Source organism: Nannobrachium achirus (genome assembly GCF_963921795.1).
Source record: "Nannobrachium achirus genome assembly, chromosome: 14".
Taxonomy (NCBI): domain Eukaryota; kingdom Metazoa; phylum Chordata; class Actinopteri; order Myctophiformes; family Myctophidae; genus Nannobrachium; species Nannobrachium achirus.
In genome coordinates, this window is record NC_137821.1 from 20,535,579 (window position 1) to 20,547,526 (window position 11,948).

Genomic DNA, 11,948 nt, shown 5'->3' on the forward strand with positions numbered 1-11,948 from the left:
GTCTCACGATTCACGAATATACAAACAAAATCATTCTAAAATAGATATTCTGTCAGTGTTAGAAAATAAGAAAATGCATCCAGCTTTATAAAATGTAGGCTACCTTTCTAATTTCAGATAAAAGTACATCTTGCAATGCGATAATCCGCCACTGGAGGGCGTGTTTGACCGTTGATTTCCATCTGCTGTTTTCCCTCCGTTTACAACCAAACAGACGCCGTGTGACCTACTTTCCCACACACACACACACACACACACACACACACACACACACACGCGCACACACACACACACACACACACACACACACACACACACACACACACTTGGAGTATTCTTGTGTAAAACGGATGGATACTGCAGTACTATGCTGTTATTTATTTTTGTGTTTATGTGCCAAAAAATAGCTGATGTACTACAAGCTGACTCCATTTATCATACGATAAATGATTGAGTAGACTATAGTTCTGAGACGAGTTGGGGTGTTTTGTTTTGCGCAAACCTATTTTTTAGCCGGAAAGGCCCATGATAGTTTTCAGCGTGTAAGTTAACTTGACAGACCACACTACACCGCATTCAGCTCATGATTCAGCTATGATTCAGCTAAGCTGGCGAGCATTTTATTTTGAAGGGCGGGACCGGAAGCGCCCACATGTGGGTATTAGTGGTGTGGTTTGACGCACACGCGCAGTGCGAAGCAAGCAAGCAGCAGATAGAGAAGAACAGAAACAAGTTGATAAGAAGAACGAGGCGCGAGGAGGAGAAGAAAAGACGAAAAGAAACAAAAACAAAATGGACATGAAGAAAAGAGTCTCCTTAGAGCTGCGACACCGCAGTCCCAGCGATGTGAGTAGAATTAAGCAAGTTAATTGCGTTTGTTTAGGGGGTTTCTTTTACTTTGCACTGGCGGAATGTTGTCGGTGTTTCTTGTGTTGTGGCCGGTTTGCCCTCCGTCGTACGGGCGGTGCCGCGCGCGCCCGAACGAAGAAAATGAGCTGATCTACAAGCCCACGGCGCCCTGCGTCCACCGTGCGTTTTGGGCTTGTAGCTCTGCTGTTTTCAAAATGTCTGATGGTATTCGTACGACGAAGTACATTCGCGCTTCGAAGGCAAACGACCACATGGACGACCTGCTGCTACACGAACACGAACACACACGAACACACACACACACACACACACACACACACACACACACACACACACACACACACACACACACACACACACACACACACACACACACACACACTCTGGAGCGGGCTAATAGCTGGCGCCAAATGGGTTTTACATGAGTATCGGTGGTGGAAAAAGTACTCACATGTTTTGTATCAAATTCAATACTGCAATATTTAAATACTCTGAAAGACTACCAGTAAAAGTCCGTAATTCAAAATGTACTTGAGTAAAAGTACTAAAGTATTGGCATCAAAATGTACCTAAAGCACCAAAAGTAAAAGTACAAAATGTTAGACGCGTTGTGAGCTTGTAGATAGGCCACTTTCAAACAGCTATGTGTATAAAGAGAGGGCTAAAGTGGTTAATGCATGTTTTATAATATAATATAATGTAGCCTATATCTGCAACTAGTAACTCGTTTTCGAATAAGGTACTTTATCGTACTTGGTACTTAGAGTAAATGTACTTAGATACTTTACACAAATTACACCAGTGTGTGGTTTAATTGGTTCAATTAGCCACCTTTTAATTTGGACAGAACGCGTCAAGAATCAATTATTACGTTTAATTGTTTTGAATGAGTTCTTCCCTTTAACAGAAGCTGATACAGAACTGAAGTAACTTATAAAGGGCTTCAGTTTGTTCTGTATCGTCTGTTGGAGAGACTTCAATCTAATACAAAAAAGAGCAAGTCACTCAACTAAAGTGACGCGCTTATTTACCGTTTTTAATTGCGTAATTTACAGGGTGTCACTTTTTGGAGTTATGAGTGCTGGAAAGTAACTCAAGTACTGTACCGAAATACAATATTGAGACATTTGTACTTTAGTATTTCCATTTCCAATACGTTAACTTCTACTAACATCTGAGAGACAAATACTGTACTTTTACTCCACTACATGTATTTGAAAACTTTAGTTACTTTGTTGTTAATTGATACAATCACTTCACTTGTTGTACTTTTACTCAATTAAAATTTAGATTTCAGGACTTTCTTCACTTTCTAAAAGTAAAACATTTGAGTACTTTTTTCCACCAATGCTTGTCATAAGGCCATAATGTGTATCATTGCGGTCAAGATGAATGAATGCTTAACAGGCCTATTTTGGTCGTGGTAATGATGTAATTACGCTTAAAGTAACATATCCGCGTGCTAAGTGGCGGCTATTAAAACGTTAATAGTGGTAATAACGCAGTTTGTCCAGACGTTAGACGGAGCCCGGCTCCATGTGAAGGGCGGGCAGGCGGCATGCTAACACGCTAGCATGCTAACTCAACTGACACCATGCAATATTACAGCCAGCGTCCGGTCTTTTTACAGACGCACGAACCGTTCACAAACCCAAGTATTTTCACGGTACAAATGTGTGTTTGACGTGCACGCCGTGTGTAAGTGCTTCATGGCGCGCTGCCTGCGACATGTGGAGGCATTAGCTCCACGAGCTAACGGCGTTAGCAGCAGCGTGGTGTCACGTGTGTTCGGAGTTTACAAACACAAAGGACCAGTTCCAACATGATGAAACGGCATGACCTACTTCACAGACAGTGGGTCGGCAGTGGGGACCCATTTGTGGGTCACGGGCCGATTTTTATGGGTCATGACTCGAGTAAAAAAAAAAAAACTATTTTCCCACATTTAAAAAAAAAGATATATTTCAAAACATTTTGCCCTGCTCAAAATACATTCTGAAATGAACAAATAGGCTACATCTAGGAAATTCCATAAATGACCATTAAGAAGTAGTGAAAATAGCCGATCTACAAGCTCACAACGGGCAGGAAGCGACGCATTGTTAGATTGTAGATCTGCTGTTTTCACTAGTTTAGTTTGGGTCTCGGGCAAAGTCTAATTTCCCTTTTGGGTCACAGGCTAAAAAGTTTTGGAACCACTGACTGACCTACTTTATGCATGTATAGTCTGAACGGTTCCTTGACTCCTCCGCCTGATGATAATGTCCTGAGTTCAAAATAATCTTACAATATGCAATGTGACCCCTTAATGTGATTACCCTAATGAAGACCTTTTCTTTATTTCAAAGACCTCCCCATAACTGAGAATGTTACAGGTAGACAGATGGTTCCATTTGTATACAATTCTCTCTGAGTTATCAGTCTTAAGTCGTTTTTTGGGAACCCCCTCAACGAACTCTGAGGGTCCCTGTACCCCATTTTGGAGAACCACTGCGCTAAAGTTGAGTTTACAGATTGGGGTCCTGAATGCAATATGGGATCAGTTCCAATATGAAACATTGGAAATGTTTGGATACTCCCTTGTTTGGGTGAAATTGACAACCCCTGCTGAACATTTTTTTCTGTTAAGAGATGGGGAGACTATAAGAATATTAAGACGTGATCATTTAGACACTGCAGCAGGGTTCCTCTGGTAAGAATGAATCCACACAAAACCGATAGGCTTCATTTGTTTCATAATTCTGCCATATTTATCCGTCCTTGAGTTACAGTGTTGAAGAACCTTTGGAATTGATGACGACGTTGTTTCATTCTAATGTATTTTTCTCAGGTCTAACCTCAAAGTCTGGTTTTACATGAATCTCACCATGATTCATACAATCAGAATGCTTTCCATTTAGACCTGTAAAGCATCTGTGTCACTTTAGATTTTAACCACTTAGACCATTTTTATACTCTGGATATTCAGAAATCTGTATACATGAGTGCCACGCTATGAGCTTGTAGATCTGCTATTTTGGAAAAATCATGGAAATTTGTGCAAATCTTTAAATATAGTATATTTTTTAAAGAGAACATTCATTTGTAACTCAAAACTTTCTTTCTCGGTACCTGGGACAAAATATTTTGAGATGGGGTCCGCGGTCAAATACATATAATTCTAGGGGTCCTTGACATTAAAAAGTTTGAGCAACACTCATAGAAACATACGTTTTTCAGAAAACCTGTAGGATTTAGAAAATATTAGATGGGATAGGACAAAACTTTAGTTAAACAGGCAACATGCTGGTGACAAAAGTACAGTAAACTGAATGTTGTTCTTTTCTCTCTTTTTTTCTTTTTTTACCGTGTCAGCCTGCTCTCACCTCATTGTAGTTATCTAATCCATCATTATTTTCTCGTCTTACTGAGCGTCGTGAACTTGTAGATCGGCTGTTTTCTGTGGCACAAAGACAACGTCTCGCGAGGCGGAGCTCTCCTCAGTCTCTAGTCCTGTCACAATTATTAAATCGCCTGATCGTAATTCTTTTGAAAATAGAATTTTGTTCGCATAATCAGCAGAATTAATCTGTATGAATTCATTTGTTGAAAAAGGTTCATAAGTTTTGAATTCATACAAATTATTTGGACCGTTTTGTCCATAGTTAATCAGTAATTTCTTTGTATATTTTACTAATTAGTTACATCAGTAATTTCTTTGTATATTTTACTAATTAGTCACATCTGACCCAGTGCAATTTTTCTTTATAAAGCCTGAGAGGTATATGGAAATGTAATTTTCATTTTCATTTCCCCTCTCGCTTTACCATGAATAACCTATTTCTTATCCTCCTTCAGGTTCAAGAGTTGGTCCTTGATAACTGTCGTTCCAGTGAGGGCAAGATGGAGGGAATAACAGACGAGTTTACCAACCTGGAACACCTCAGTCTCATAAATGTCGGCCTGGTCAGCGTAGCGAACATACCCAAGCTGGAAAAGCTCAAGAAGGTACAGGAAACAAACGCACCCAGACTCACTGAGGAGGACAGTTGATACTCAATCCTGGACATTGTAGATGACCCTACCTTCTCTCTGTTGCTCTCCCTCATTCTGTCTCTCTCTAGTTGGAGTTGAGTGACAACAGGATATCGGGCGGTCTGGAGGTCCTGGCAGAGAGGCTGGTGAACCTAACGCACCTCAACCTCAGTGGGAACAAGTTCAAAGACATCAGCACCCTGGAGCCCCTGGTGGGTGGAACTAACACTTAACCTTGTTGTAGGTCCGCTACTATTATAGCAGACCTAGTCAATCTACAAGCTCTGTGAGCTTGTAGATCTGCTATCTTTGCCAATCGTTTTCTCCACTATGGTACGGTTCATGTGGAATTATTTAATTAATTTAACTCTACCAGAGGTCCTGTTGTATTAAATGTTGTTGTTGGTTGTTTAAGGGGAAGTTGACCAATTGTAGACATCGCAATCTGCTTCTTCGTTGTGTGGAATATCATTTTGGATATGCAAGACGTCTGAATATGTTGGCTTAAAAGTGTGAGGGATGAGAGTGCTTTAAACAAATAGTTGGCCAAGCAAAAGATCAATGTTTTGCCGTAAACATCACGAACAAGGACAATGTCCTAGCCACCAAGGGTAGCTGCAAAAAAACTGGAAATTAGGGTTGTATGCATGACTTTTAAATCACTTTATAAACAAGGTAGATAATATCACGTATCTTTATTACCTTCCATGCTTGTAATGTGCACAGCAATGTCCTTGTTTGTACAGGTAAACATGACGACTGCTTTTCTTGTAGAAATTATTCTTGTGAAAATGTTAAATTGGGATATATATTTTTTCCATGTTGCCATATTTGGTAACCATATTTAAAAGTAGTAAGCCACGCCACTTGGCACAACTAAACTGTGTTGTGACTAACAGCCCATAGCTGTTATAAAATCGCTGTAAACCACAGACTCTTGGGGCTTATTGCTTCAATTCGCCATGGAGCAATTCATGTTCATACCATTGGAACGTTCTCCCTCCCTCTCTGAGAGCCATGTGATCTAGTATCAGTTTAACACTGTATCTATTTACTGGTGGTTTGGAAAGCACAATCCAGCTTTCCCTCTGCCATGGCTTTATGTTTTTAAAAGTGATTGTTTAAAATTAATTTAAATTAAAATAAGTAATTTATTAGTCAGGTGATTAAGGTGATTTTCGTTGCAATTCACTAGAATAAAAGCAAATGATTGTAATTGTTTTGTGTTGTACAATGTTAAAGTTACAGCTCTAACATAAGACGAGTAACATTTAAACATTGTCCAAAGAAGCAGATGCACTCTTCCAAGAGGCACATACACCAAGAATGACTTCATCCAGCTAGAAAAGTCAAATGGCATTCCCTGCCAAATGTCTCAAAGAAGACTAAAGCTGCCTGTTTGAACAAAGTATCTTTTATGTTTTGTCTGACTAGGCCAGTTATGTCGATTTGGAACAGAACCTAAAAGCTATTCTGATGAACATTGCGTTTATAGTTTTAAAACCCCTTAGTTCTGATAGTAAATCATATTGGCATAGGATAAGCAAATCTGTGTTCTTACATTCAATTGGTCAAATAAATCAGATTCTATCGCCACATCGGAACAAGCCTACTGTGCACTTTCTAGAGGCATGAACGAGATGTTTAAATATATAAATAATAAACGACACTTATTTATTCCAAAGGAAAACAAATTGAACCCCTTGGTTGAATTTCTCTTTGAAATGTTGTGGGAGATAATTTTGAGTGGAAACCCTTTAATGTTTATTTAACAGATCCACTGATGTAATGGCGCAGACCTCTATTTTCTTGTCCATTTCTGTGATGTGACATATTGACACTACTGGGCAGAAAACTTGTCTCTGTGTGTCAACCATTTTCCTTTTTCTTTTTTGGTAAAATAATGCCCTACTTTGTTGTACAGTGTCATGCAAAAGTAGTGAAAATAAGCAATCTGCTAGCTCACAATGTGTCACATTGCACTACGCCAGCTTGTAGTTCTGTTCTGAAAGTGGTTAAGTCTCGGGATTTTTATAAATATTTAAGCAATGAAAAGTACTGCTTATAAATCAACCAGGTTCCCCTTTAGAGTCGGCTTAACACTACCAGCTGTCTAACCACCATGCAGACATTCCACTTTTAAAAATGGTTCAAACTGAAGTTGTGTGACCTCGCTCCATCCCCCGCCAACAGAAGAAACTACCGCAGCTCAAGTCTCTGGACCTGTTCAACTGTGAGGTGACCAATCTGACAGACTACAGGGAGTCCATCTTCAAGCTCCTTCCACAGCTCACGTACCTGGACGGGTACGACATAGACGACTGCGAGGCATCTGATTCAGACGGAGAAGGCGACTTGGTTGACGATGAAGGTGAGAGAGGGAATGGAAGGCTAATACTAAGGGTGCATGTTTCATCATATTAGTATTGACCGTTATTTGATGATGATTGTAGGCTACAGATTCAATTTGTGTTTTCTGGGGAAGCTTTAAAGTGTCTACCTGTAGAACAAATGTAGAAACATTTTTGTTTTGGCTATTATGTGCACTTTTCATTTATTTTTTAATTTTTAAAATTTGCATCTGCACCCAGAATCACAGTGTATAATGGTTATAACCAAGGTTAACCCCTCTGGAGACTTGTTTTGCAATATCAGTAGTGGTCGATTTTTACCATGCAATTATTCTGTTATCAGACAAAATGTTAATATCGTGCTTCCCTTGCTGAGTCCTCCACAGAGCTGGCTCTACTTTTATCTTTCTGTTGGACGTTCTGACGTTCCTTGTCGGGTGTTTTGTGTTCCAGAAGGAGAGGAGGGCGAGTCTGAAGAGGAGGATGACGAAGAGGAGGATGAAGAAGGGGTGGTGGCTGAGGAAGATGATGATGACGATAGTGGAGACGAAGAGGTGAGCTGGGAGATGTTAAAGTTTAGACGGAACTCTATTTGGATATCAACTGGTCTTTAAAACTCGCACCACTTAAACAACAATATTCGCCTAATCGCCCTGCAACAAAGCTCTTGCCATTAGCACGTCTTTAAAAAAAAAATACAATCGGTAGATGTAAACATTAATCATGTGGCTTCGGTGGCGTGTGCGTGTTGTCATTCAGACTTGCGAGAATAGGTTTGATATTCTCGGAACAGAGTCTCATGTCGGAGTAAGAATCGGGTCAAGGACGGGAGCACGCCACGACTTGCCTTGATTTAATTACGACTTGAAATTGTTTGAAAGTCAACAGGTGTAAGGCCAGCCTTAGTCCCGATGATAAACGAGAACCAGACAGTCAACTGTGTTTTGCCTCAAGAAAGCCAAACCTCCATTCATATCTCAAAGTCGACCCATTAGAAGCTAATGGTTAGCTGTTGCAAAATTGAAGCAGTATTATAGCGTGCAACAGCTGTCAACCCCAAGTCAAGCCTACAGCAACCAAAGTTTAAACTAACTTAAATAAAATATAACAGTTATCCCCATAATGGTCCTAACATGCAAGCTGCCACAACCATGGCTAATTTCGTTGAATGGGTAACTTTCTGAGAGCCATCTTTGGGGTAATTACATTTAGTTTAGTAACACTGGTATGGTCACGAACACTAAGGCCCCTAGAACCACGGTAGAACGTTGAAGCAGCTTTAGCCTGGTGTAGTGTATTTAAATGCTACTTCCGTGCGTACCCTAGTGCGCCTGCTCGGTGCCTTGCGGTGCTCAACATTAATGCAAAATTGGCCTAAATCCCAAGGCCAATTATACTACTTTCGGCAGTCTTCGGGTGCTTCAGATGCCAATGAGCAACTTGCACTCAAATGAATTGCTGGGGCGGGGCAGTCCGCTCTCTATAGTATTATATATTACCTTTATGACACTAATTGATTAATTCACCAGCTAATATACGCCAATGTATTCACTCACTTTTGACCGTATATCCTTCTAACTAATATTAGAATGGTCTTAACCTGTCTTGAAAGTGTTCTCATGACATAGCATAGCATTAGTTACGAGAGGCTTGGGCTGATATTCAATAGTTAAATATCAAATATTGCAATATGTTTCCATGTAATATTATCCAACATGCAATTCTTTTTTTTTTTAAATAAACTCTAGTGTGTGCTGTGGTGAATAGCCAGTAGGGGGTGCCAGACAGACTAAGTTGTTTTGTGTTTGTGTCCAGGGTGGAGAGGTGAATGGAGATGTTGACAGTGAGGATGATGATGAGGAAGACGACGATGAGGAAGATGACGATGGTAAGACACAGTTTGACTACCTCTGTATGATCGTTTGAACGAATTCTTCTACATTCTGTAATTGTGTTGACTTGTAAATTAAGTAATGCAGATGTTTAACCATTTTTTTAACTCATTTGGTTCCATTTTATACTCGAGAGATAAAGATCTATAGCCTAAGGGTCCATTTGGTTACCAACTCATCCTTTAGCTGTGAACCACCTGGAACCCCCTCACTGACCACTGGTGGTCCCCAGACCACTGGTTGAAAACCACTGTACTAGGGGGATGCTGTATGTATGTCACTGCCATCGCCAGCGGTGATGCCAGTGGTGAGCGCACCTCATGGTGCTCTCTGCTGGCAACATGGCCTACTTGTGCACAAGGCGCAAGTTGGCACCTCGACAGAGAGCAGCAGTAGTTCTATTCTGCATTATGCTGCTCTGTTCTGTTGTGAACCAGTGATGTCATTAACGAGGTATTTATTCCTCCTCCGCCAGATGAGGACTCGTCCCCAGCCAAAGGAGAGAAGAGGAAGAGGGAAGCTGAGGACGAAGACGATGACGACGACGAAGATGATGAATGAGGCGGACGAAGACCCCCGCATACCCCCCACCCCCTTGACCCTGTGACCTCTTACCCTTCTCTGGACTGCCTACACATCCTCCCCACCGGTCTGGGCCACGTTCCATTTCTCTAACCAGGACCCTTTGTTCCTTCCTTCCGCCCTGGACTGTACTTGACAGGTTGTTTTCCTATCCATTCCAGCTGTGGGCCATTACTCTGTGATGACCCAGGACTGCTGGTTTTCTATCCTAGCGGCGAAATATTCACCCGCGTGTCCCTAAATGTATAGATTGTTTAACTTGTATCACATTTAAAGCTGCGATCGGTAACTTGTGCCCTTCCCAAAAATTCTAATCCCGGCCCCCAAGTGCCCACATTTTTACCAAATTTCGACTGTTGAGCTACAACTGGAAGACTGTTTAGGGAGAGTGATGTGTGATTTGAGCTTCATGCAGTACCTTTTGGCAACCAGTAGGTGTCCTTCCAGCCAACAATATCTAAATGTCTTGGGTTAAAAGAGCTGGTAGACAACTATAACCACCACAGTATTGTATTGACATGCTGACACTAAATGACAATATTCAGGTCATAAATAAATAAATAATTATTATTGGTAAAAAATAAATAATAATAATAACTTAATTCACTGAAAATAGTTGTGGATTGCAGCTTTAAAATGAAGTTTAATTTAGTTATTGAAATTACAGTGGAACTGTCTGAAAGCTTCCCGAAGCCCGTCTTAGGTTCTTCTGAGGTCCTGTCAAAGGAAACGAACAAGGGCTCATGGAAGGAAGCGGCATTAAGTAATGGAGCGTGTCCCTCTCCCTGAAACCCCCAGTGCTCTCCTCTCCTCTCCTTGCTAAGACCAATGTTGTCCTGAGTCGGGGTTGTGTGCGCGACGTTACTTTTTCGTTTGTTGTTGTTTTTTCGAATACAAACAGACCCCCACCCCTTTCTATGGCATCATCACTATGGGGGGGGAAGGGGGAAACGGAGCAGGGCTGTGATGTCATCACCATGCTCCGTAATCTGTTGTCCTGATTTATACCATGGTGTATGGCGGTGTTTGTGCAACGAATGTGGTTGATCTACAAGCCCACAATGCGCCGCGTTGTGGACCTGTTGACCGGCTCGGTTCACCGCAGGACACCCGTCGTATGGCAATGTAAACATCAGGCATAAACTCCCTCCCAGGGCGCCACAGTTCGTGGCCACAGTTCGTCTCTATTTTGCCAACAGAGCTTTTTAAAAGAATATTTTTTCAGAAGAATTTTGTTTTTGTTGATTTTCTTTTCTTTCCTTTTTTTTGTATGATTTGTTAAAGGGACGGTGCTTCTCTCTCTTAATTTTATGTCTGATTTATGATATTGATGCGTGACACTGGCACGCTACTACGTATAAATCAGGCCTAATTTCTCACCCTCTTCGTTCTCGCTTTATTTCCCTCGTTCCCTTTCCTCGCCCCCTACCTCCTCTCTCTCCCTCCTCCTTCCCTTTCCTCACTCTTTGCTTCTCTGGCCTCCTACCTCCTCTCTCTCCGTCCTCTTAACATTTACACTGATTAGTTGTGGGCTTTTTGTTTTTTGTTTTTTACTTTTCTGTAAGTTAAAGGTAAAATAAATAAAAAAAAAGCACAGAAAAAATGTACTTTGTAAATAAAAATCTTAACATTTTCCTTCTGGCTTCTACTGTATGTGTTATTGTTGTTGGTTTCACAATGAAAAAAACCTAATGTCCGCCCTATGACACGGAAGCCACTCTTTGATGTCATTGCGTGGACATCTACGCATTTTGCGCAGACTGGTTGAATGACAGCCTTCTTTTCCCATTGTCCGCTATCGCTTCCCAAGTTCCCATCCTCTGGAGGGGCGGTCACAGAAGCAAGTTATTCCACAGTGGATGGACACGGGGTGCTGAAAACAGACAGGACTGCCGCAGGCCAGATATGGAGTTCCACTTTGACATTACTTTGTCTTGTTGCTGTGATCGCACAGAACAATGGGGTTCAAAAGCGGCAGTTTCCCATCACGGTCCTTTAACACGGTGGTTATTTTTTCAGTGTCATTTAATTCACCTAAAATATTTCCTTGAAAGGTTTCTGACATGATTGCATCCACACAGAACACAGTTATTATACAGCAATAAAGCGACACAATTTTCATTTGGAACGAGGTGGTGATCTTATATCTCACGCCCCCAGTGTGTAATACCTTGAGTTTGGTTAAATTGGAAATGTTGCCACCAGACCAGAGGAAAGAATCCCTTATGCTGCGTGTGTT

General features: G+C 41.2%; 1 protein-coding gene across 1 annotated transcript; it reads left to right on the forward strand.

The window, feature by feature from the left end:
• Positions 1–701: 701 nt before the first annotated feature.
• On the forward strand, positions 702–11,342 carry LOC308298333 (acidic leucine-rich nuclear phosphoprotein 32 family member D-like). Its single transcript, XM_080741914.1, has 7 exons — positions 702–846; positions 4,708–4,857; positions 4,974–5,096; positions 7,078–7,255; positions 7,689–7,789; positions 9,051–9,123; positions 9,603–11,342. The coding sequence occupies exons 1-7, from the start codon at positions 793–795 to the stop codon at positions 9,686–9,688; spliced, it is 765 nt and encodes a 254-aa protein (XP_080598040.1). The 5' UTR covers positions 702–792; the 3' UTR covers positions 9,689–11,342.
• The last annotated feature ends 606 nt before the right edge of the window (positions 11,343–11,948 follow it).

Excerpts from the sequence above, each read along its gene's own strand:
- LOC308298333 (XM_080741914.1), top strand. The coding sequence starts at position 793 with ATGGACATGAAGAAAAGAGTCTCCTTAGAGCTGCGACACCGCAGTCCC. Across the intron at positions 847-4,707 it reads GACACCGCAGTCCCAGCGAT|GTTCAAGAGTTGGTCCTTGA; the intron begins GTGAGTAGAATT and ends ATCCTCCTTCAG. Across the intron at positions 4,858-4,973 it reads AGCTGGAAAAGCTCAAGAAG|TTGGAGTTGAGTGACAACAG; the intron begins GTACAGGAAACA and ends GTCTCTCTCTAG.